The 27049-nt window shown below is 46.0% G+C and overlaps 1 protein-coding gene across 11 annotated transcripts in view; it reads right to left on the minus strand.

Moving 5' to 3' along the window:
* Positions 1 to 27049, minus strand: part of FRMD4A (FERM domain containing 4A) — a 382372-nt gene that overhangs the window by 153445 nt on the left and 201878 nt on the right. For 10 of the 11 annotated variants that reach the window (XM_073801673.1, XM_073801675.1, XM_073801678.1 and 7 more), the window contains exons 3-4: positions 14990 to 15084; positions 2820 to 2912 (exon numbers count right to left, since the gene is read on the minus strand). In XM_073801673.1, coding sequence (XP_073657774.1) covers positions 2820 to 2912; positions 14990 to 15084 — 188 coding nt within the window. Of the gene's footprint in view, positions 1 to 2819; positions 2913 to 5551; positions 5659 to 14989; positions 15085 to 27049 lie in introns of those variants that run through there. The other variant, XM_033852466.2, reaches the window with a different exon arrangement.

The raw sequence follows: 27049 nt of genomic DNA on the forward strand, positions 1-27049 counted from the left end.
ATTCTCACAGATGTTTTGAATATGCATCGCAGCGAAAGAATATATAAATGCCAATTAACATGCTATGCTGGGTGGTAGCCCAAACGCAGATCCCCGGTGACACAGGGTTAAGACGTCCACTCCATGGATTCTTAAACCTTGGCTTAAGGCTGCTGACCTTTTCCATGGTCTCTTTTATCAGGTGGTTCCACTTTGCTTTTATTCTCCTATATAACTGTACACGTGTTATATAGATGTAACATATAGATGTTTAAAGGTAAGAAGAAAGGCAATGAGGGGCTGGAGAGGGGCTTCAGGGATGCACGGGTGATGGACAGCTGGGTTCTTGTTTAGAAAGGTCAGCGTGTACGCACAGGGAAAGAGCCCAGCTGGTCAGAAGCTCTTTTGGAGACTCCAGCATATTCCAGGGTCTGGGTCTTTTATGAAGATAATCTCATACCACTCCGTTGTAGAAAACAGCCTATAGGCATCCTGAGAAAGGCACCGAGTTATAAATTGGGAAGTCTTCCCAGGCTGAAAACCAAGGTACAAGTGCGGAATTCACCCCTGTGGGAGAACCTGCTTCCTCTCTGGGAGAAGACAAATTATCCGTATTTTGATACCATGCTGTTCAGCCGGCTGCAAAGTGGGGACTCGGGAGAGCAGGGGTTCCGGGAACCAGGATCTTCTGTGGCCAGTGCCAGGGAGACACCCACGCCGGGAGGCGGTCATGAAAATTCAGGTGACAGAAGATGAGGGCCTGAGTTCATGTAATGAAGAGGAGGGGGCAGGGCAGAGAGAGATTTCGTAAGTAGCAGCAGAGAATGAATGCCCGTAAGAATGTGAGGGACAGGAAAGGGGGACAGATTTTAGGATTTAAGCCTATATAACTGAATGGATAATGACGTCAGATTTGACGGTACCACACGCTTGGGGAGGTGGGGGGTGGCTGGGAAGATGATGAATTTGGCTTTGGACCTGTTGAGTTTGATGTACGCAGGTGGCCAAGAGGTCAATGGAAATAGAAACGTGGGGCTCTCCAGAAAGATCCGCTTGCAGGATGAGCTAGAGAAAGCTCTGCCTTGTATTTCTGTGAGATGTCCATCCCTAAATGTGAATTCGGAGAGTTTTTCCTAATGAGCATTTGGGGAGGTGCCTGCTTTGGCTAACTAGGAAAATGCAGGTCCCTGGGTCTTCAGTCACCCCGTCCCCAGTTCTACTGTTAGGCTGGTTCTACCTTGGCAGTTCTCTGTGTATCTGGTTCCACGGAGAGACGTTGGCTTGCAGTGATGTGGACCCATCTGCACGCAGAACCTCGGCCACAAACACTTCAACCCAGCAATCTCACAGCGTTCCAAGCTTTTCTCCAAGGCTCGTTCCCCAAACCCACACATAACTCAACTCATAACAGACACTTGAAGAAAAACAGTTAATATGCAACCAGCCCAGTGTTTTCTCTTCTTGGCTAACGTTCGCAAAAAGCATCACGAAGGAGGGGGGCCTGATCCATGGCAAGTGTACGCACCCATCTCCCACTGCGGGTTAATGACCTGCCTAAATGCAACCGAGTCTCCCCTGATGCCGCCACCCCTCCCGGTGCCACCGTTCCTCTTTGCTGTATAGGATGACTTTTCCATTTATCTGAGAAAACGTAGTCGCCATTAAAGAGAAGATGACACTGAAATCATGCCCATCAGGGATGGAAATGGCGACGATTAGCTCTGATATGTTTGCAGCTGTTAAATCAAAAAGGGATTAAATGCAAGTTTAAATGTACTCAGCCAGCTGAGATAATGACACATACTCCCGCCTGTGAAAGGGACCCTTTACCTCTGATTTTTGCCTTTCGCCATATCAGGACAGCTACACTTAAAACTGTATTCTTGGCTGTCCTTTTCAGGAGGAACTGAATTGTGAAGCATTGGTGTCCTGCTCTTGAATTTCTGTTCACATGTTTAAAAAGTGCTGGGTCTATGCATTGAGTGGAAGGGTTAGTGTCCAGTGGAAGGCTGAGACGTTTGAACCCAAGTACCTCTGCAGCTGTGTAGACAGAAACAGCCTGGTGGCTCCACAGACTGGGCGCTCAGGGAGCCGCTAGACCTGGGGGCTCAGATTCTGGCTTTGCTACGCATGATTTGTACTTTGCCCTTGAACCCATGACATGATCCCCCTCTGGCTTCACACAACCTTTTGCAAACCCAAGTGGTCAGCCTGGTTGACTTCATAAGACTATTGCAAATATTAACTATAAGAATCATACAGTCACGAAATAAAACTTCTTACAGTACGTTAACGAACAGAAGATGACTATTGTTTCTGATATATTATTACACCATAGCCTCCCTTAGTGGGAAACGCGTTAATCTGTGATTTGCTGCTGGGTTTCAACTATTCCTACCTGGGATAAAACAGGCAAGTTTCAAGAGACCAAGCAGCACTTGTGACGGAAGGAAAGAACACGCAGACTTTTGCTACGTAGCTTCGAAGGCCACCAAAAGAAACCACGGATTTGTGTTATTCTCAGAGACTTAGTTTCCTTTGAGATATATGCCCTCCTTCCCCCGCAAAAAAAAAAAAGGGTTTTATTTTCATTCCACACAAGCATCCTATTGTCAGAGCACAAACACATGTGTCCACGCACACACGCCGACATGCCTTACACACTCACGCCCTGTGTTTACATCTGCTGGGAATGAAGCTATACCACAACCTCTATTCCTGGCAATGAACCAAGACAAACTTGACTTCCCTTTTCTTTGATCGCTCTACCCTCCCAGCCTTTTCTGACAAAGGAGGGGGAAAAAAAAAAAAATGAAAGGATGGATACCCAATGTACATACCTGACACAAAAGTATAAAACCACTGGTCCCGACTTTTTGGGGAAGTCGTGTTCCAAGACTCTTCGATCTAGTTGAAGCCAGTTTAAGTGTCCCCTGAGGAAAAGAGAGACCAGTGGGTTAGGGCTTTGGGTTTTGCCGGAGTTTCTTGGGACAAAGGTATATGTGCTGCAAAACATGCGTGACCACAGATAAACGTGGCCCTCTGCCTCACTCTTAAGTGCTCAGTATTTGCAGAACCCAAGGGAATTATCGGGGGAATACTGCGTCAGTGGGAGATACTGCATGATAGTCAAAGTCGGGGGTTTGAGACCCCCAGTCCATTTCCACAATGGCACTAAAATGAAAAGGCAATCATACTCTCTTTCTTCTCTCGAATTCCCTAACCACCACACTCCTGACTGCCTTTTCTCCTGAAGGCCTCCAAACACACTATAGAAACATGTTAGCAATCTTCACAACATCTTGCTGGAAGCAGATGGGGTGCAAAGTGACTCAGAGACAGTTTCTTTAAAAATGAAATGTATACCGACCATACCACCCAGCCACTCCACTCCTAGGTATTTACCCAAGAGAAATGAAAGGTGTCCACGCAAAGACTTTTACACACAGATGTTCACTTTATTTGTAATAGCTCCAAACGTGAAACAACCCCAATTTTTACCAACGGGGGAATGGACCAATTATGATATAGTTATAGAATGGAATACTACCCAGTCATAAAAACAATCAGCTATTAATACACACAGCAACAAAGATGAATCTCAAAATAATTATGCTGAGTGAAAGAAGCCCGACAATAGAGAGTACAGACTGTATGATTCCGTTTATAGAAAACTTTAGAAAGTACAAACACATCTGCAGTGACAGAAAGCAGACGGGTGGCTGCCTGGGGGTGGGTGATGGGGGGGAAACACAGGGAGGACGAGGAAACTTTTAGTTGTGATGGAGATGTTCATTATCTTGATGGCGGTGATGGTTGCATGGGTGTAGACGTATGTCAATACTTATGAAATTGTACACTTTGTGTAGTTTCTTGCATGTCAACTTTACCTCATTAAAGCTGTTTAAAAGTGAACCACGGAAATATCTGATGACATATAAATGGGGTCACTTCTGCATTTATTTCTCCCTTCCCTCCCTCTCTCCCTGCCTCCTTCCATAAACATTAATTGACCACCTTCTTCAAAGAAGGGTCTGGAGATGTAGCAGTAAGTGAAATCAACACAGTCCCTATTCCCCTGATGCTTATATTCTTGTTAGGAGACAGACACTCAGCAACTATTTCCACAATTATGTAATTACTAATAGTAGTAGGACGATGAGTTATGAGAACCTGTAAGAACCTGATCTAGTCCTGAGACCTGAGAAGTACTGCTTGGTGTTTGATTGAGATTTGAAGAATGACAAGAGGAAAGCAAAGAGGAAGGGGAAACCACTTTCCAAGTAGAGAGGCCAGCATGTGCAAACGCCCTGGGGTGGGAAGAAACCTTGGTGTCATGAGAGTAGAAAGGGATGAGGCTGGAGAGTGGTGACCAAGGCCTTGGAGTCAAGTTGAGGAGGTTGGTCTTTGAAGGGCGAGGCAGGATCACAGAACAAGTACGAGCAGAGGAATCTACCCTTGTCCTTCTCCTCTCCTCTCCTTCCCCAATTTCGGTCCATCATCCTGGAGGTCTCAGAGTCCTATAACCGCCTTGCCTTAGTAATTAGCTCATGCTGAACAGACACAACTGCACAACACTTCCTCGGGGCCTGATGCTGAGCGACACTGATGTTTCTAACGTATAAACCTGTGTGAAAGGCTGGCACTTTCTAAACAGAAGCTGTGGCACCACTGTATTAAAACGTTTGCTCCTCTAAGCCTCCAAAAATGAAAGCTAGAGAACATTCTAGAGGCTTCCATCTCCATTCTGAGATGCCATTCAAACTGCACCTTTTGCACAAAAAAGCAAATCCCTTCTCCAATGAAGCCTACACCTGTGGCTCCAGGGTTGAGGATGAGAGCTGCTTTGGAAGAGTGTCCGCCTGAGGAACCTGGCCTCTTTCTCCTCCAAGAATTTTCACCTAGACAAAAATTTTTTCCTATTAACTTTATGTTTCATGCTTGGCAACTCTTCTCTGAGTACAGTAAGGGTAAAAAAAGAATGAAAAAAAAGTCTTCTAAGCAAAACGACTGGGCCAACATCTTCCAGAAAGGCGGGATAAATTCTTGTCCTGAATCCTGACAATACCCCTCGGGGCTCATGTTGTTTCAAACCTCTGCACCTTAGCTCATGCTGTACCCTCTGTCTAGAATGCCTTTCCTCTCCTTCACGGCACAGCGAAGTCTGGCCCATCCTTCAAGACCCAGCTCTCCTATGTCTCCTCCAGAAAACCTTCCCCGACACCCCTACCTCACACCACACACCAGCCTGGGCTGTGGGTCCTCCTCTGGACTCACACGGCACCCATCCCAGGCACACCTCTGCTGCGGCACTTCCCGAAGTCTACGGGACTTATTCTGTGTACACACTTTTCCTCAACAGACTTTTTATATCTGGAAAACACAGAGAGATCTACCCTATAAGGTAACAGCATGTGCATTTTTGATTGATTGGAAGGTAAGACAAACAGACCTCATTATCGGGGAGTAATAAGCCACAGCCCCTCCTTTCCAGCCTCTGAAAATGTCCCAGATCTCCTAGGATTCTCTCTCTGTGCTCAGCCTCTTGCAAACACGCCACATGCACACTCACCCCAGGACTTTGATCATGCGGTTTCTCCTCATTGGAACAGTGTCTCCAGCCTCTTTATCTGAATGATAGCCATTGTTCAAGGCTGAATTCAAGCCTTACTTTTAGTGAAGTCTTCCTTGACTGCCTACGTCTGGGGTTTCTTTCAAACAACTCCAGAGCTTCTGGTTTGTGTCATCTGCAAGGCATTTAGCACTGCCTTGTGCAATTAGTTATTTAAAAAACATGACCTGTCTCTCCAACTAAGTTGTAAGTTTTCAACATAAAAAAAAAAAATCATCCCCAGATCTTAGCCCAGCACTTGGCAAATACTACGGACTCAAAAGTACTTGCTCATTGATCGGATGACTACCTCCAAAAGCAGATGATTTGTGCCCTGATCTTAATTTATAAAAGTGACTGAGTGGCAACACAGAGAGGTCAATGCCACTGAAGGGAAAGTTTAATGTTCCTCACAGTTTCCTGGAAATGAGAGGCACCTATAGCATGCAGGGCCATGAGGAGAAGCACAGTGTTGGTCATAAGGCAGAAAGGAATATGGGGAAGACATAGGCCAGAGGATTTTTTAGGGTTTTTGTGGAAAAGGCAGGGGGAACAGTTTAGGATTGGCTAGTTTGAACAATCCTGGCGGACCCTGAGGCATAAGAACTGTCCCTGGTTCTCTGGTAACTGGCCAGGGGTGATTAAGGACAGGGAGAATGTGGGCTTGGGAAGTGAGAGTTACAAAAAGAAGTGATTAAGGACAGGGAGAATGTGGGCTTGGGATGTGAGAGTTACAAAAAGAAGTGATTCAGAGTGTGGCCTCAGGGTCACGGGGTGGGGTGGGGGGGATGGAAACAACTTTGGCTGTTAGTTTGGCCCTGTAATGAATGATGCCAAATAAATACAGAATATGCAAAAACTCGGAAGAGAAATCCATTCAATGACCATGCAGATTTAAATTTTCATCTTTTGCCTTGCAATAATTCTTGATAATGAGTCTGGTGAGATAACCTCTTAAGGATCCTCTCAAGAAAGACAGACTAGCATGGTGCACAGTGGTTTTCCGCTGGTCCCAAACTCAAGGAATAAGGAGGAACCGAGAGATGGAATGCTTTACCTGTGCTCTCAAGATCAGTCAATGGGCCAGGCTTGAGAAATCCTCACCCCACCCCAAGGGCACAGCATTTCTGACCACTCAGACCACTGGGGGTTTGACTTGGCTTCTGGGGGCCATAATTCACTTGGTGGAGAGCCTGAAAATGGGGACCTTTTGCTTGAAGAGACACAGACATGCACATCACTTGGATACCACTCTACTGGGTTTGCTCACAGCCCATCTTCTTCATCCATGTTGTCAGAGGACAAATAGGCACGTGGATCCCCCCTCCCTAGGTAATTTCATTCCCTACGCTAAACTTTTTAAAAGAACAGCACTCTAGGGATGAATTCCTTGGTTCCCAGCCATATATTAGTTTAGCACTGATCAGGCCATGAAACGACTAGAAAGTAAGAAAATGGTCAAAAAACAGAAAGAACAAGGAGGCCAGAACTTCCCCTAAACCGAATAGTTGGCTTTGGAAGAAAAATGAATTTCCTTCCCCCATGTACCCTACTTGGATTCCTCAACCCCAGTTCTGTGTGGGATGGCATCACACACACACACACACACACACACACACGCGCGCGCACAGGCAGGGTTCCAATATCTGCGGGGAGGTGGGCTTCTTCCCGGGACCCTCAGGTGGAAGGAAGTCACTCCTTCCACTTTATGTGTCTGTACAAAAACCTCTCCACTGAAGGTGCTACAAAGGGAAAGACTGAAGGACCAGTGACCCACCCCAGGTCCCTTAGGATAACTGCCCAATACTGAGGCAAAAGCTAAGAGATGGATTAAAAACCCCAGTTCTGAGGCCACCCCTTTCCACTTGTTAAAATATTTTCTGCGGATTGCGTTGGGTTCAAAGTCACATTTCCTACACCCAACGGTATCAAGGATTCCTCGCTGTCTGGGATTTTTTTCTTTCATATGTAACACCTCACGTGCCTGACATCAGGTCTCTTCCTCAAACCTCTTTTCTTTTCTTTTTTTCCTTTAAGCTAGGATGGGATGGGAAGCAAAGAGTAAAAGAAGCATTTTCTCTATACAGTTTAACTAAGAGATCCTCGATAGCTTGGATTTCATTATCTCATTGATTTTTCATTTGAGAATGCACATCACTGCATTTGCCGATAACAAAGCAAAAAAAAAAAAAAAAAAGTCCCAGCAGACCCTCAGGGTATTTTTGTTATTGCTTGACTGATAACTGTCTTTAAAGCTGAGCGAGATAACACCCCCCATTTGGTTTACGGTGGCAATAGGTCAAACTGTTAGGTCAGTAATAAATACGCAGTTGCTTCCAGGCAACAGAAATTGGATGCATTTATTTAACAGATTGCTTTTAGCTTCTAACATATAATACAAATAGATTTTTGGTCCAAGCATTGGCACCTTCAATAGAGATGGCCTTAAGGACAGCTTTCTTTGCAGAAAGTCACTGGAGGGTGGAGGTGTGTGATAAGTCTATCTGAACCCATCACTTTTTGGACCCCAGGGGAGAATGAGACTCTGTGCCTTGGGAGGTTTTTATTGTAGACAGCTGATTCGTATGGAATGAGCTTCCAAAGAAAGTTTAAACGAGAGGATGAAATTCTTACAGATGTCACTGGATGGAGAGAGGGGGTGGGGACTTCTTCAAAAGGAAGCAGATTTCGCTCTTCAGTGTCTGTGAATCAGAAGTACGTGTGCTCAGCAAGGACAGCTCAGGGATACTGATTTAGCTAGAATCCCTCAAATAATGGCTTTCAAGTATTGATATGTTGAGTGTATGAGTAAGAGAGAGAGAGTCTGCAAGAGTGATGCACGCACACAGATAAAGGTAAGGAATGTACTGGGGAGCCCGGATGACTAAATCATGGGCTCTTTTGTCCATCTGAATTTATGCCTTTAATTTTTTATTATATGGAGGAATTGTTTGCTCTACTATGTCCTCTGAAGGCTAGCCCCAATTTTCTTTTCTAGTACCTTCTACACTCTATCTTGATATTTACCTCCTAAACTAAAAATACAAGCTCTCCAAGAGGTCAAAGGCCAGCTACTTCTGTATCTCCAGGCTTAACAGTGGATGCTAAATAAACATTTGCTAAGAAGTGAATACACTGGCCTCAGATAAGCCCCACAGATCAATATTGCTGTTGGTGCCATGACTGCCCTCCACGTATAGACACCACTCCTGCCTTAACTAAACAGTCTCCATATTCGATGAGAATTCGCCTCGTCCAGGATCCGAGTGCCCCCGTGCCACTCGCTTTGGAAAGGAAAAGGTCAGGAGAAAGCCAGGATCTCTAAGGCCCCCTCTCGTTGCCTCATTCTTTTTTATTTCTCTTAGCTGCACACAGGAAGAGTTCTGCTAAAGCCCCTTTCCAGTTACTGAATAGAAGTTTCTGTTGTTTTCCGCAGCATCCGAGGGTCTACGCAGTCCGCCTCCGAGGGGGTAACGAAGGCTGAATGCTGCCTTCCCAGAAGCAGCTATTACAACCCAGGCACCGAGGTTGTAGCCATTGATTTTCTCCTTAGTCTCGTGGTACAGAGCATTTAATGAACGGAAATCCCAAACCTATTTCTAAATAAATGACATTCCCAGGGCTGCATCTTGTGGAGGTTTCTTCTGCAATTGGAAAATTGCTTTCCTACTTTTTTTTAAATTGTACATCAGCTTGTGACTGGGAAATGCTCATCAACTAGACCCTTTTCAGATGTCTCAGTCAATGCCAGTCCTGGGATGCAGGACCCAAGGACACTGGAGGAGAGAGGACTCTCCCCATTGTCCTGTCATTGGGTCTACGGATGTATTTCCAGTGTGTTGGGGGCATTTTGGACCTTAATTATCCAGATAAATCACTCCTTAAACAGTACCTATCCAATTAATTAAGACACAGCATGTTGTTAAAAAAAAAAAAGCCTTAATTGGTTCTTAAACTTAGATTCTGTCTTCAGAGTATCTGTGAACCCCCTAAAACTTAAGCACTAATTATTTTGTGTGTAAACATTTGTGGAGGTGAGGGAATGTAACTGAAATTTCACAGGGGTCTGTGATTAAGTAAGAGGTTAAGAACTGCTCATTTTCTTAATTGGTATGTGAAAATACATTCTAGCTGTATGTGGCTTTGAAAATGTGCAACAATGGCTAACTGAGTTTCTTAACCTTTTCCCTCAACTTCCTAAGTACTTCTTAAAGTATTTTTACATGGATACTCATTTACAGCATTTGACAAACAATCCTTAACATTTACAAGAAGAGATTCAAATTTAAATATTTTACATAATCATGACCTCAGCTTGGGGTGTGTTTGACAACTTCTGCTGAAGAGTCTAAAAGTTGTTTAGTTATTGCTTTTGATGATGGGATTCTCTGTCAAAAAATTTTTTTTAATTTTAAAAATTAAAAACTTGGGTGTTACAGGTGTTTGTCTAGGTCTCAACTCCTTGAATTGCACACTTTAAATATGTGTAGCTTAGTATGTCAATTACACCTCAATATAGTTTTTTGTAAAGACACCAAAACAGAGGAAATAAAAATTATGACTGAGACTAGGTCATATAACCAAGAATAGGGCTGTATGGATTTAAATTGTACAATCAGAACCATGAGTTCTGAAAAAAAAAAAATCAACTTCGTTGTTGAAACAGCAGTGGAAATGTTTTGAAAATAACATGTAAAAATAACTTTCCTTAAATGATGGACACCAGTGTTTGATAAATGAAAATCTTGATTACTCTATTTGCATTCAAGGAAACATTAAATCTGAACTTCTGAGTTGGTTTGCAAACAGGTTTCCAGAGTCTGAAGTGGGGGAGGGTTTATAACTTTGCAGGTTCCTGGTGTGTGTCCTGATGGGTCCCAAACATTTAAAGTTCCAGTGAACTCAGCTTCTCTTCCTGCATCTGGAGAGAGGGAGCAGAGGTGATTTACACCAACATTACCCTTTCTCTAGAACAGGGGTTTTCAAACTTGGCTGCATTTGAGAATCATTTGGGGAGCTTTCAAAAATCTTAATGCTCAGGCCATACTCAGACCAATTAAATCAGAATTTCTGAGGGTAGGGCCCAGACACCGGCATTTTATAAGGTGTCCTAGGTGACTTCAATGCAGAGTCAAGGTTGAGGGTCATGTCTGTAGCAAAACATTAATAATTAGTTTAAGATCAAATTTATACTAGGCTCTTACTTGGCCTCAGAATGTTTTAAAGACCACCAAAATGTCATTGTTTGCATGTATCGCCTCACAGATAATCATCTACAGACACACCTCAGAGATATTGGGGGTTTGCTTCCAGACCACCGAGATAAAGTGAATGTTGCAATAAAGTGACTCACACTAAGTTTTTGGTCTCCTAGTGCACATAAAAGTTATGTTTACACTATATTGTAGTCTATTAAGTGTGCAATAGCATTATGTCTAAAAAAACAAAGGTACCTACTACCTTAATTAAATATACTTTACGGCTAAAAAGTGCTAACTATCATCTGAGCCTTCCGCAAGTTGTAATCTTTTTGCAAAAGTGACACCAAAGATCACTGATCACAGAAAACCATAACAAACACAGTAATAATGAAAAAGTTCGAAGTATTGTGAGAATTACCAAAACGTGACACAGAGACACGAAATGAGCAAATGATGTTAGAAAAATGGCACCGACAGACTTGCTCGATGCAGGGTTGCCACAGACCTTCAATTTGTAAAATACACGGTATCTGTGAAGTACAATAAAGGAAAGCGTAATAAAATGAGGTCTGCCTGTATATCTCTTTTTATTTGTGTAGAATTATTAAAAATAAAAGGGGCTAAACGCACTTGAATCCAGGAATAGAAAAAGACATTCATGGGAAACTGATGAAATTTGAATCAAGTCTGTAGTTCAGGTATTAATATAGTACCAATGTTAATTTCTTCGTTTTGATATCACATGGTGTGTAGGATATTAACATTGGGGAAGCTGGGTGAGGGGTATAGGAGAACTCTCTTTGTTCTGTAAATCTAATTATTTCAAAATAAAAAGTTTTAAAAATTGAATTAAGAAAGAGAAGGCGGAGCTAGTATTAATCCCACACAATTGTTGATTAACTAACAATAGGAAACATCTCTGGGCACTGAGTCTTGCATTGTGGCCTTGGACACACTATTAATGAACACAACTTAGGGGTGAGGACACCCGTACTTAGAGAATCTTCCAATTTTGTCTACATTCTGCTCTAGATTTCTTTTCTCCAGGCCCGTCCAGATCCTACAAAATGTCATCAACAGCAGTTCATATTGAAAGACTCACTGACCTATGACACATATGGCCTACGTGCCATATATTCTACTATCAGGAATGATAACACTGCTGGGAATACCTAACACTGGTGCAGTATTTTACAGTTTATAGCACTTTCTAAGTTAGTCTTGTTTTGATTTGCACTGGGAAAAAAGGCAAATGCATGGACTACACCATGGGTCGCAATAAAGGATGAAAGTTCCACTCATTTTATTATAAAATACGCAGCGTAGCACCTGCAGAAATCACACGCACGCGTGCACACACACACAACACAATACACATGCACAATTTGAAAACACAGTTATTAAATGATCTTGTGTTAGTGACTAGTGGTGCCCAGTGTGAGGGCTGGGGGGCGGGGCCACAGGGCAAGCCTAGTGGTTAATGCCCTGTGATCACCACCCTAGACCAAGCCTGCCCCCTGCACAGGTACTGTTCTGTGGTGACAGCTTTCATTCATTCCTTTCCCAGCAGGAAAAGGAGAAAAGGTCAGATGACCAAAGAGGCCAATAGCCAACGCCTCTGGCCCCAGGTGTTGTCAGCCCATGACTGACCACGTCCTGAGTCACTGCCACCGCCCTCTGCTCTTTGTTCTGTCTCCTTATCCTAGTCCCTTGGAGGCCCGGTTCCTGATTTCCTCGGGGTCCCTGACACTCACCATTTCCCGGTGAGTCAGGCCCATCTGCCACCTCTTTTCCAGGAACCGTTTGCCAGCTGCAAAGCCCTGTCCACTGATCTCAGCTGGCCGCCTGCCGCTCCTACAGTCCCCAGAGGAACGCTCCCGCCCAGGCTCGGGGTGAAGAGGTTGGTGGTGGCCACTCTTCCCCTGGACGGTGCCAGAAGATGGTTCATAATCTCTTCATCACTGCCCCCCAGAGGGTCCTCCAGCTGCCAGTTCCACCAGGCCAGGGGGAAGGGACCCTTCCCTCCAGCCTGGACTCTCTCTCTCCGCCCTCCACCCCGGACACACACAAGCCTTCCCTGCCGGCCCAGGGAACCAGAAGCGCCAAGAAAGACCCGGAGCGGTCAGGCTCCATTCCATGGGACAGGCGGACGGGGCTGTGTGGTTTTCCTGCTTGCGTCTCTCCCGGGAGAAGAGCCACTTTCTCCCTGACGTTCACTTCCTTCTGGCTGGTACCATCAGGGCTGTGGTCTAAAGCCTTCAGCAAGCGTACTCCTTGCTCCTTGGCCCAGGACAACAAGCTCATTCTCTGACGCTTGTTTATTCAAAAGCGAAGTCTAGTTGGGACTCCTCTCGAGTTCACTGGCTCTTTCAGAAGAGGAAACGTGCTTGGGAAATGTGAACCATGTGATGAATTGAAACTGTGGTTTCTTTCTAATTAGTGAAAACACATCTGAGTGGCAATCGGGGGAGTTTACAGTGATTCTCAGGAGAAAGGGTAGAAAACATCTGCCTTTGCGGAAGTAGTTGCTCTCGACGCATGTTTGTCTTAAAGCATGTCTTAAAATTACTCTGCCGGCTTCTTCCCATCCCAGCCCTCCGGTTCACAGACCCGGTTACTTGATCCCACCCACAGGCACAGAGAACCTTCTAGACCAGAAGCAACCACTCCTGCCTTCCTTCTGGCTCCGTTCCCTGAGGCTCCAGGGTCGGGGAGTAACCTGTTCCTTCCAGCTTTCTTTTTTTTTTTTAAAATTTAATTCGTTTCTGGCTGCACCACATGGCATGCGGGATCTTAGTTCCCTGACCAGGGATCGAACCAGCGCCCCCTGCAGTGGAAGCGCGGAGTCTTAACCGCTGGACCGCCAAGGAAGTCGCCCTCCTGGCTTTCTTGAGGCAGGTGTCACTGCTCCCAACGCTGATCCCCAATCACACCATCACCTGAAAGGTTGCTAATTTAGAGGGCGACCACCTGTCCAGTTTGCTCACGACCGTACTGATTTACACCCCCTTTTACTCACAGGGTCCCGATTTAGATCATAAATGCTACGGCCACCCTGTCCACGTGCACCTCCCGGAGGGTCTTCATGCAGGTACACCTGATCATCTCTCCTACCGACCAACGTGGATGCCCCTGTCCTTGCTCTGAGCCCATCCTGCCTTGATGGTTCCATCTGACTGATGGGGCACAGCCTCCCTGAGCTGTCCTGTCCAGCCGCTAACCGAAGCCTGATCTATTAGTATTGTAGGAAGTCACCTCTGTAACTCGAAGGATTTGGAGGAGTGTGTGTGTATGTGTACACACAGAGGAAAGAAAATTGTGAAACATTTGCTTAGAACAGCTTTTTTTTTTTTTTTTTTTTTGCGGTACGTGGGTCTCTCACTGTTGTGGCCTCTCCCGTTGAGGAGCACAGGCTCCGCACGTGCAGGCTCAGCGGCCATGGCTCACGGGCCCAGCCGCTCCACAGCATGTGGGATCTTCCCGGACCGGGGCACGAACCCGTGTCCCCTGCATCGGCAGGCGGACTCTCAACCACTGCGCCACCAGGGAAGCCCAGAACAGCTTATTTTTATCCAGGAATCTGTGCAGGTGTTCACTGCAGTCTTTTGCAAACAGTTTATTAAGAAGGAAATTGAAATTTTAGTAAAGATATTCCTTCCTTGTGTTGCAAAACACCGCTGTATAGAGCCAAACGGAAAGATCACTGAACGCAAATGTACTTCTCAACAGATGAACAATCTGAATTTTCGAATTTTATATTCTATTTCAGCGTTGACAGTGAAACTGCACAGATACTTTTCATTTTGAACTTATCATTGCATTGACTTCCTGTTATTGTTATTCCAACACTGGAGAGAAATGTTTCATTTCCAGAAGTTTTCATTTAACTCTAATAGAAAACAAACCCAGACAAATCCACTTTTTAAAAAATAAACATTTCGGTTCTGAACGCGTATTGGCTTGATTATAAGAACTGGTTTACCTCATAATTTCATAATATGAGCATCACCCTAATTATATCCTTTGGCCGTTCCAGGCATGATCACAAGGCCTTTGAAATTCAGATGATGAACTTGGACTGACCCTGAACCACAAGACCCAAGTGGCCTGCAGCTGCCTTCACCGTGGACAGCTGAGACGCTACGACTTCAGGTTCTGTGTTTTCCCTTCAGGTTCTCCAAGCACATGGGGCACTTACGTCTCATCTGTGAAGGCGATTCCAAAGTATTCCTTCTCCTTCAGGTTGAAGTGAGATGCCACGAGGTCAAGCAGCTCCTTGGCCAAAAGCTTGGGCTGGAGGGAGAACAAAATGGAAAAAGGGTAAGTGATGAGCGATTACTTTTCCTAAAACATGCAATCTCAGGTTTACATAATTTTTTGGAAGGAATGTCCCAAAGCTCAAGAACATCCATACAAATGATTTTGATAAAACCCAAAGGAGTAGACAATGAGGACAGGGTCATCAATGGACTGAGACCTTCGGCCTTGTTTCCTGGTAGTTTGTTCTATCAGCAAATGGTACTTGCTCACCAACACAGCTGGCAAACTGAACATTTTTCAGTGAACTGACAGGAAGATGTCTTATTAAAAATATATATGTACACATACATATGTAGTAAATATATGTTATGATGTATATCAAATATATATTGTATAACACATGTTATATAATACTATATTAATACTATAATTAATATGTTGTAGAATATGATTATATATATATTTCACATGCACTTATATAGTATTTGCTACGTGCCAGGCCCTGTTCCAAGCACTTTACAAACACCAGCTTCTTTAACCCTCATCACAACCCTGTGAGATGGTTCTATTATTAACTCCATTGTATGGGGAGGAAACAGGTGCCCAAAAATTGAGCATCTCTGTGTAAGTGTTGGGGCTGTGATTTGAGTCCTGGCTCCAGAGACTGCCCTCGACCACTCTCTACGCTCCCATAATTTATTTTTATTTTTATTTTTATTTTTTTATGGTACACGGGCCTCTCACTGCTGTGGCGTCTCCCGTTGCGGAGCACAGGCTCCGGACGCGCAGGCCCAGTGGCCATGGCTCACGGGCCCAGCCACTCTGCGGCATGTGGGATCCTCCCGGACCGGGGTATGAACCCGCGTCCCCTGCATCGTCAGGCGGACTCCCAACCACTGCGCCACCAGGGAAGCCCTATGCTCCCATAATTTAAAATCCAAAGAACAGAAGTACCTCCCTGCAAGAAATGTTAACATTAAGGCCAAAGGGCCTTGGGAATAGTATTTAAGAATAAACTGAAATTTTGCCTTTCCAAAGGAGAACAGTTTTACCCAAGAATGTTTTTATCATGAACTCTTTCCTAAAATTTTCTGCCAATCCAAAGGAGTGTGCCAGAGCCTTAGATGTGAAATCACTGTGGCTGTTTGTATTGTCAATACATCAATCACTGTGGTCTATCACTGTTGAGATGACCACAGACCACTAGGCTCAGAGGTCAGGGAGGAGGGAAAGGCTGATGATGGAGACACGGGGCCAAAAGGGAACAGTTATTTCTAAATTGCCTCCCGGTTCAGGTATTTGCGATGCACTGCCTTAACGGTGACTGTTCTGTTCCACGCATACTCCAAGCTCAGAGCAGAAACAGATTCGAGAAGAGATAATGTGTGTGTGTGTACATGTGTGTGCATTGATGCACATTAGGATACCCTTCCTGAGTGTATTTCCTGTTCTGCTCGTTACTCTGTTGCTTTTCTCTATTAAGAAGGTGGATAAGACAATAAATCAAGAGTTATATGACTGTTTTAGAACTACCATATGATCCAGCAATTCCATTTCTGGGTATTTATACGAAAGAAATAAAAACACTAACTCGGGGGCTTCCCTGGTGGTGCGGTGGTCAAGAATCCACCTGCCAATGCAGGGGACACGGGATCAAGCCCTGGTCTGGGAAGATCCCACATGCTGCAAAGCAACTAAGCCTGTGTGCCACAACTACTGAGCCTGTGCTCTAGAGCCCATGAGCCACAACTACTGAGCCTGTGCTCTAGAGCCCACGAGCCACAACTACTGAGCCTGCACCATAGAACCCACGAGCCACAACTACTGAAGCCCGTGCACCTAGAGCCCGTGCTCCGCAACAAGAGAAGCCACCGCAATGAGAAGCCCGCGCACCACAACGAAGAGTAGCCCCCGCTCGCCGCAACTAGAGAAAAGCCCACGCAGAGCAACAAAGACCCAATGCAGCCAAAAATAAAAAACGAAAACAAACAAAAAAAACACTAACTTGAAAAGAAGTGCACCCCCATACTCACTGCAGCACTGTTTACAAAAGTCTAGACGTGGAAGCAATCTAAGTGTCCATCAATGGATGAACGGATAAAGAAGATGTGATATACATACACAATGGAATACTATTCAGCCATAAAAAAGAAGGAAATCTTATCATTCACAACAACATGGATAGACCTTGCGGGTACTTTGCTAAGTGAAATAAGTCAGACAGAGAAAGACAAACACCGTATGGTCTTACTTATATGTGGAATCTAAAAAATAAAATTAAAAAATACCTCATAGACACAGAGAACAAACTGGTGGTTGCCAGAGGAGGGGGTAGGGGTGGGTGAAATGGGTGATGGTGGCCAAAAAAAAAAAAGAGAGAGAGTTACATCACAGTTTAGTTTCTTAATTCACTTTTTTTTTGGTGCCACTATGGACTATACTGTGTCCCCTCCTCCCAAATTCACGTGTTGAAGCCCTAACCTCCAATGCGATGGTATGTGGAGGGTGGGGCCTTTGAGAGGTAATTAGGGTTAGACGAGGTCATGTGGGCAGGCCCTCAGGATGGGATTAGTGTCCTTATAAGAAGAGATCCCAGAGAGCTTGCTTGCTTTTTCTCTCCACCAGGTGAGGACACAGTGAGAAGGCTGCCAACTACAAGTCAGGAAGAGAGCCCTCATAGAGCCCGACCAGGCTGGCACCCAGACCTCGAACTTTCAGCCTCCAGAACTGTGAGAAAATCAGTGTCTTCTTTTTTTTTTTGGTTGCACTGCGCGGCACGTGGGATCTTAGTTCCCTGACCAGAGACTGAACCCATGCCCCCTGCAGTGGAGGCACGGAGTCCTAAACATTGGACAGCCAGGGAAGTCCCCCAGATCAGCGTCTTTTGTTTAAGCCCCCCAGTCTGTGGTATTTTGTAATGGCAGCCCAGGCAGACTAAGACGGGTGTACTTCCTTTTAATTCAACAAACATTTACTGTCTAATGTGTGTAGGGCACTAGCCAATCCTACAGGAGATACAAAAATGCAGAGCACATAGTACTTGTCACTAGGACCTTCAACTTTCATCAGGGCATAGAGTAAGAGCTAGTGTTCATTTTAAAAAGCCAAAGCAGATGGTTCCCTCTTTGCCGCCTCATCCTGAGCTCCCAGGATGGCAGCCTCCGGGCCTCAATCACCATCAATTTACCAATGAAAACTGCCAGAAATGATGGGAGTGAGTTTGAAGTGAGGGCAGAGCTTCCTCCCCCTAGAAGACATGATTAAATCAACAGGAAAATCCATCTTGATAAATCAATGTCATCTAATATTCTATACTCCCGTTCACACTAAAATGTGAAAAAGTGAAAAAGTAACCGTTAGGGAATTCAAGACTGTATGTAAGACCCTCCTTCATAAATAACACAGGGGAAGGCAGGGGAATAAATGTGGCACATCTCAGAGCATCACTGATAAATGACAAAGTATCAGTCCAAGGTGAGCGGGCTCTTGAAGCCTCAGACTGTTTGCTGTGGTCGTGTTGCTGGCATCACCTCCATCCCCATAAGGTACCCGGCTGCCCAGATACGAAGCATTTGATGTAGAGGTTGTGACCAAATGTAAGGTAACGTGGCTGATTTTTACACTGTGATGTACTGTAACTCATCCATCCAAATGTCTGCGTTCCTTTCACAGCAGTCACAGTGTTTCCATAATCTGCTATTTCTTTAAACATTTTGATAATCTTTGGGGTTTGCCTTTGAAGCTTGTATCACATGTATGAAAGCATCCTCACTAGTGCTAAGTCTTCTTGTACTCAGAACGGACTTGATTTTTTCACAGGTCACGTGAAGTCGAGTCTGATGAATGGTGACAGAGGTGGTGGAGGTCAGGAGCACATTGGATCAAGCTGGTTTTATAAAATGAGGTATGATTATAAAGTCGTTATTTGTGGGTTCTTAGGGGTGATGGTGAGGTTTCCAGCCTAAACTTGGAAACGACAGAATAAGATTTCCTTCTCTTTGAGAGTTAAACTTGAAAGACAACATCCCAATGGAATTGACCAGCGACACATAAATTTACCCAGAAAGAGAAAAGAATTACTGTTAGGGTCGGAATAATAGTATATCTATCACATGACTAAATATAGTAATTGTTCCATAGAAGGGGCTGGGTGAATGGCCGGTGGGTGTGGGGTGGCGGATGGAGGGGAGTCTGGGAAAAGGAAACGAGCTGGGGAAACAAATGCAGTCTTAGCCAATAGGCCTTAGATATTTGAGTCCCAGTGGTAAGGCTTCCTCTCTGGCAGACATGGAGGCATGAGGAGGCATGACCTTAGCCAGTCATCTGAAACACTCATATTACCTATTTAACTCCCCTTCCTCCAATCTCATACCTTCCAAAGAACTTACTGAGGTTATTATTGCCACGTCCTACATAAGCTGCTGAGCAGCTCCTATATGACTGCATTATCTTCCAAAATAAGAGACTCATTCCTCTGCCAGTGATGATGCTGAGACTTGGAGACATCAGGCAGGCTGTCTCACAGCAAAGCCAGGCTTCCAGATGAAGTCAGACTGGCCTCACAGGTCACATGTACTATCCTTCTGCCACCCCACCTCTACTGACTCTACTTCCTGGGTGAGACGTCAAGGATCATGAGCCCTGAGGGCCCTATCTGGGTGAGGGTTATATTGCTCACTTGAAACCAGAACACTGACATTTTATACATCAATACTGATTTATACATCAGGTACTTTGAACTTGGTTAATGTGAGTCTTCCCCCGAGGATGAACAATCGGGTTTCTGCACTGCAGAGCTAGGGGACTGACTTGACATGTTGAAAAATTCACCAGAATAATGGATGTCACCTTAGGAGCCTTGTTGACACTGACTTTTGGTTTCTCCATGGTGACACATCCCTATGATTTAGTCTGTCACCGCAATCCTTTTTACATTGGAATTTCTACAGTAAAAAACCAAATGTTCTTGGGGACGCATACACTGAACGCAGCTAAAAGGATCTGAGCGATAGCAGCGTCCCTCAAATAAACTTTATCATCTCAACCTAACTCTTCAAGGACAGGATCCGTTTGGATGCATATCTTTGGTCAAAAAATAAAAAGAAGGTTAGTCCCATTACTTCATACAACAGTAATTATAGATCCTATGCACCACCCTCAATAAAGAAAAGCCTACATTAATTACCCACAATATATACATGGGGAAATAAAGGCATTGAAGGGGGAGGTAACAGATGCCAGAAGATGTTGAGGTTAGAACTCCTGAATATTAAGTCCCATCAAAAGGTACACTCTTTCTTCCGCTGTCATGGTGGCTGGCAGTGCCCCAGCAAGTGGCTGCTCCATTAATGAGAGCGAGCTCTCCCATCCACCTGAGGGACGTGTAGCATAAGTGAGAAATAAACCTCGTTGCTAAGTAACCTTGACATGGGTGGTTGTTTGTCATCACAGCATAACCTAATCTATCCTGATTGGTTCAGGCACCAAAACTTTAATTCCCTGTATGGTAGGTTTAAAACCATTTAAGGCATCAGCCTGTGATTTCCTGATCTTGCAAACTAAGACAATATCCCACCTTGACGCGATGGTGATTAATGAACTACATTTCTTAAACTCATTTGGTGAAGGTTGCTGGGTAGAAAGCTTTATGCTGTTATGTACTTTGAAGGCATGTTTACAGAATCTGCTGATTACAATTTGCCAATTACTTTGTTGTAAACATTTGTGGAGCTTTGCAGGATCGGGCCGGGAGTGAGGCCAGAAAGGCAGCCTATAGCCCAGTCAAGTTCTACAGGACAAACCGGGCCGGGGCCTCAGTGCCAATGTGGGCAAGGCAAGCCCTGTGCGTCTTGGGTTAGAAACAGCCTGTGCTGGGTCATTGGTGCCACCCCGGCCCTCCGAGGTCAAGACATTTAAGACTGACTTTCTCTCAGCCTGTAATGAACTTTGTTCACTCAATAGCTTTTCTTTTTCTATCTCAGATTCTTTTTCCAATGTGCCCTTCTAAGCTTTTATTCCTCCTTATATCTGACAACTAGAATCTATAAACGTCTGACTCTACCACACAGATCTAAGTTCCCAAGGGTCCTGAACTGTTCCAGTGGGAAGCCACGCACATACCAGCATGTACAGGGTTCTGGAGCGGGCCCCATCTATGCTGCCTTCCGAGGTGGGACATGATTGGATTGTAATGATCAAAAGAACACTTCACACGAATGTACGGCTGTACAGCGCTCTGGGCACATCCCTTCGCCGATGATCTTTCTAGTGAACTCGTGAGCTGTCCAGGCAGTCTGGGGAGAGCCACCTGCTGACCAGGTGGTACCCAAGCTCCTCTCCAGTTTCCCACAGAATATTTTTATTATCACCCACACATTCTACTTTCCACTTAACATGGATTCATCCCAGAGAGATGCTCTTGGTCAAACTGTGTAAGTTCTCAGAGCCTCAGCACCCCAGTGTTCTCCTCTATAAAGTGATGAACTAGATGGATGAATCGAACTCCTGCCTTAAATTTGATTCTTTATTCATTAAACTTATTATTAAATTTAGTTTCTTCCTTCTCTAAAACCTTCCCAACCTTCTCAAGCGTCTAGTCACTCATTCTAGAAAACTTTGCAACCATTCTGGATCCTCCCTGGATCTCTTAAATCTGTCAGTTAACATAGCCATCTTTCTTATATAATCTCTGGCAAGTCACTTGACCTCTCTGTACCTCAGTTTCCTCAGCTGCAAAATGGGGATGATGACCATGCTACATCACAGGGCTGCTATGAGGATTTAATGAATTAATATTGACCTGCATAAGGTGCTTAGAGCAAGTGTCTGGCACAAAGCGAATGTTCTATGTGTTCATTATTATTTCAGACCCTCATTATCTCACCTATGAATTATTATAATAATCTCCTAAATGGTATCAAGTTATATATGTCAGTCTGGTATTTAAGGCCACTCTTTTTTTTTTTTTTTTTTTTGCGGTATGTGGGCCCCTCACTGTTGTGGCCTCTCCCGTTGAGGAGCACAGGCTCCGGACGCGCAGGTTCAGCGGCCGTGGCTCACAGGCGCAGCTGCTCCGCGGCATGCGGGATCCTCCCGGACCGGGGCACGAACCTGCGTCCCCCGCATCGGCGGACGGACTCTCAACCACTGCGCCACCAGGGAAGCCCTAAGGCCACTCTTTGAATCTAGTTCCTATCCAACCTCACTTTTGCCCGATTCCCTCCAAAAGTACTCATTTCTCTCCAATCTATTTGTATCAGAGTGAAGAAAACACCAATCTCGTTTCTATTTCCAAAACTTTGCCCACAACATCCTCTCCCCCCATTTGAATTTTATCTTGCTCAAGGTCCACTTCTTCCAGGAAGCCGTCCCTGATCATCCTACCTCCAAACAGTCTCTTTCTCCTCTGAACTCCTATAGCATTTACCACAGGGACTTGGTTCACGCTTGGCATGCATGCTCTTGTGTTATGATAAATTTATTTTAATTAAAACATTTTTACAAGTATGGTAAAACACACATAACATAAAATTGACCATCTTAAGCACTTTTCAGTATACAGTTCAATATTGTTAAGTATATTCACATTGTTGTGCAACCAATCTCTAGAATATTTCCTCTTGCAAAATAGAAACTCTGTACCCATTAAACAACAGCTCGCCATTCCCCTTCCCCCCAGCCCCTGGCAACCACCATTCTGCTTTTTTTCCCTATGAATTTGACTATTCCAGGTACCTCATCAAAGTGCAATTATACAGCGTTTGTCTTTTTGTGACTGGCTTATTTCATTTAGCATAACATCCTCACGGTTCATTCACATTGTAGCAGGTGTCAGAATTTCCTTCCTTTTTAGGGCTGGGTAATATTCCACTGTGTGGATAAACCACATTTTGTTTATTTATTGATCCATCAACGGACACCTGGGTTGCTTTCCTGTTTGGGCTTCTGTGAATAATGCTGCTATGAACATGGTGAATTTTTTGTGACATGACTTGCTGTGTCCTGCAACGGGCTGAATGGTTGCCCCCAAAAAGTTCTGTCCACGTCCGACATGCTGGAGCCTGTGAACATGACCTCTCATTACAAAAATGTGATTACAATCCTTGAGAGGAAAAGGGTCTCCTGCAGTATCCAGGTGGACCTCAAGTGCAATCACATGGGTCCTTCTAAGAGAGAGACTGAGGGAGTTTTGACAGAGACGGACACACACTAGAGGACCGTGTGAAGACAGAAGCAGAGACTGGAGCGATGAAGCTGCATGTCAGGGGAGGCTGGCAGCCACCAGAAACCAGAAGAGGCAAAGAATGGATTTTCCTCTCGAGCTTCCAGAGGAAGCTTGGCTCTGCTGACAGCTTGATTTTGACTTCTGCCTTCCAGAACTGTGAGAGAATATGTTTCTGTTATTTTAAGCCCCCAAGTTTGTGGTGATTTGCTACGGCAGCCTCAGGACACGAATACACGCCCTCAGGCAGAAACCCCTCAGGCAGAAACCCCGCAGTGCCTAGCAGGTCCTAATAGCAGGAAACCCCAAATTTGCTGGTTGTTTGAGACATAAAATGGGATCTCAGCAGAAAGCCCTTTACTAGTACTTTATAATGCCATTGACTTTCTGGGCAAGGAAGCCACACACACAAGTCCAGGTGGAGCAGCCTTTGTATCAGAACTGACGCTGGGTCAGTCACTGGCAGCGTGGGCTTCAACTCAGCGACTTCTCCCCTCAAGCCCTTTTCTGTCATCCGCCACTCCCTTGGGGGCAGCTCACAGATTCAAAATCAATGGAATGGCCACTTCTGAATTGCATTAAAAAAATTAAAACATCACACGGCTCCCATCTGTGCTCTGGGAGGAATCACGGCCGAAAGACTGACCCTCTCACCGCTCCCTCCTCCCCAAGGCGGATCTGGACGATTCGCTTCTGGCTGCAGTGCCCACAGTGACCGCCAGGCTGCCGGGGACAGCTCCGCAGCTGGGCCACACCCTCCCGCTCCGACGGCACCGCCAGCCCCATCCCAGGAAAGGGTGATTCCCGGCCCCGGAGGAGTGGCCGCGTCAGTGGAGGTGGCAGGGAGTCCAGTGCTGAGAGTGGGGAAGAAAGCGTGGTCAGTGTGCCCTTTCTCTCCAACCTTTCTGAAAACCGAGAGAGGAGGAGAGAGGGGGGTGAAGAGGGGCAGCTCGGAATCAACGATGCCTGAGCCTGCGGCCTCTTTGAAGCCCTGCCTGTTATTGTGTTTCCCAGAGCAGCTGGGAGCCTGGCTCCCGCCCTCCCTCCCCCAACCCCGCTTCCCCCTCCCCTCCCCCTCCCCCTGGGGGCTCGGCATTAAGCAGCCGAGCGCTCATTGGCTGTTCGTTCGTCCTGGGGAGGGGGCGCCGGTGATCGCGAGAAAGCGTGAGGTCATCGCGCACACAGACGCGGGTCTGGCCGAGCTCCCCCTCCCCGTCACCCCCTTGACGCGCCGGTTGATTAGCTGGGGAGGCTGGCTTCCTTCCTACCCCGTCTGAGCAGCCCCTGGGTTCCGTGGCTGGGGGCAAAGGGGGCACTGCTTCCTTTACGTAGGGTTATTTGCTCTTCTGGGCTCCCAGGCGCCTGGGATAGGCAAGGGTGGGGGGCGTGTACAGCTCGGCGGGTCCTGCCAGAGGGAGCATCTCTCCAGCTGGGAGGTCCCCATCCAGTACGAACCCCGGCTCCTTAGTGGACAGAAGACGAATGCTTTACCTCCGGCTCAGGAGGGACCAGCAGCAGAGCATCTCAGCAAAGCTGGCTCCAGACACAGCCAATACTAACGGTTTCCATTTACTGGGTGCAGCCTCTGTCCCAGCGCAGAACTGAGTCAATCCTTACCCAGCAGGCAGATGCCAGGACTACCCCCATTGGATACAGAAGGAGCCGAAGCACAGAGAAAGCAGTAACCTGCCAAAGGCACACAGCTAGTAACCCGCAGATTTAACTCAACAGTCAGGTGGGTATAAGTCACCCAGGGACGCTGGATTATATAAAGAGCCAGAGAGACTGGTTACCCAACCCACTTAACTGACAGGGCAGGAAACTAAGGTTCAAGGGGTCGAGAAGCCTGTCCACGGACAAGGGAGGTCACCTTAGTGACCAGCACGTGTGGGGATGGGACCCAAGCGCCTGACCAGCCCTTTGCTGGTCCACTTAAGTAGGCGGTTTCAGAAAAGGCTGCAACGATCTGAAACAGGAAGGAAAGAAAACCAAAGGGCATCAATCACATGTGGGTCCTGGCAGGCAAAAAGCATTCACTGCACACACCATGTTAAGGTCCAGGTTTCCTGGCTCCTCCCCAGCTTCCCGTCCTGCTGCTGCTGCTGCCCCCCTGGCCCCAGCACCATCACATCCTACAGGCCTCCCCCTGCCAGGTTCTGGGCTCCATGCTTCACTTACATGATCTTATTTCATCTTCAAAGCAAAGCAGCCCTGCACCGTTGTACCGATGAGGACACTGGGGCTTAGAGCAGTTACTGTGCTCAAGGTCACAACCCCCCAAGCGCACAGGGCAGACGAGGGGCTTGAGTCTGGACTGACTCTAAAGCTTTGGTTTTAAATGCCGGGTACAGATCCAGCAAGTCGCAAACAGCACAGACAGGAGGGGTCTGAAGCTGTTTTTTCGAAGCGCAATAGAATTCTGCCAGACAATATGTTCCCGGAGGGCAGGGATCGGGTTTGATCAATATCTATAGCCCAGCCCCCAAGCACAGTGCCCGACACACAGGTTTTTTTAATTGGTAGATGGTTCTAGACTGAAGGGTCATTGTTTGATTGTTACACCAGCCTAGCAGGAAAGCTGAAACCCACACGCCCTCTCAAGGCTGGTTGGAAGCACAGAGCTGCTAGGCAGAGATTACGGTACCCCGTGGAGAAGGATGGGTCCAGATGCCACATGCCCAGATGCAAAAGAGCCCCTGGGTTTCAACGGGGTCACATACCTCCAGGCACCCACGAAGGAAGCTGTGACATATACTTTGGGAAAGTTACTTGTACACCCAGGAAAAGATGTGTTGTGTCTGTATTCCTTTCAACAGACTCTGCCCTTTAACCCAGCATCAGGGACTAACCCTGCTTGTTTCCAAGTTGCTTGTCCCCACACTTTATACTATTCCTATATATTATTCTCTATACGATACTAATGTATTCCCTTGTTCTCATCCTCTTATTTCCACATGGTTTCTTCCACATTTTGCTGAGATTCACCCTGGTCCCAGCATGGGGGAAAGTTGGGGTTGAAATCAGTCTGGGAAGCCAGCCTTTCTCATCCATGCATTTGAATGATACCCAATGGGAAGGCTTTGACAGGCGCACATAATTATTACTCCTCCAGAAATGCAAAGTGCTTCTGCCAGCTGGCTGGGGAGCCTGCTTTATTCAGGATCTGCTCCCCTTGGGACTCTGGGCAGGTGGGCAGGTGTTCATTAGGGAGCGCCTGCTGATTAACATAGTAACCCCCAGACTCCAGCCTGCTCGGGGCAATGTCACAAGAACGGCTCATCCAGGCTCCCCTCGGCGGCCTCTCCGCATTCATGAAATGATAACGGTTTCAGTGAGGCGAAAACACAAAAAGATGTGCAGTACTCAGCTTGCCTTTACCAAGGTCAGGCTGACAAGTCTGCAGCCCCAATTCGGAGACACTGGAAGAAAATGGGGGATGCTAAGGTTCTTGGGATTCATCGTCCCCAGTCGTCGTGTTTACCCCTTCTATTATTTTCTTCTTTAACTCAAAGCCTGCCCTGCATTCTGGGTTATGACCCTATCTTGTTCTACAGTGAGTAGTAAATTACTATTTTGGATGTAAACCACCCGTACATTCACTGGGAGGTGAATCCTGGAGGAAGTTCCCCAGGATCAAACTGGCCAATTGGTCACCCTTCCAGTGGGACAAATGGAACCCAGACCAATTCCAACTTGAGGTCTTCACGACATGGCACACTGAAGTACTCCCTTTTCCTGATGTTCAGGGAAGAGTGAAGAAGGGCATCATTCCAGAGC

The sequence above is a fragment of the Tursiops truncatus genome, chromosome 2 (assembly GCF_011762595.2).
Source record: "Tursiops truncatus isolate mTurTru1 chromosome 2, mTurTru1.mat.Y, whole genome shotgun sequence".
NCBI classification, from domain to species: Eukaryota; Metazoa; Chordata; class Mammalia; order Artiodactyla; family Delphinidae; genus Tursiops; species Tursiops truncatus.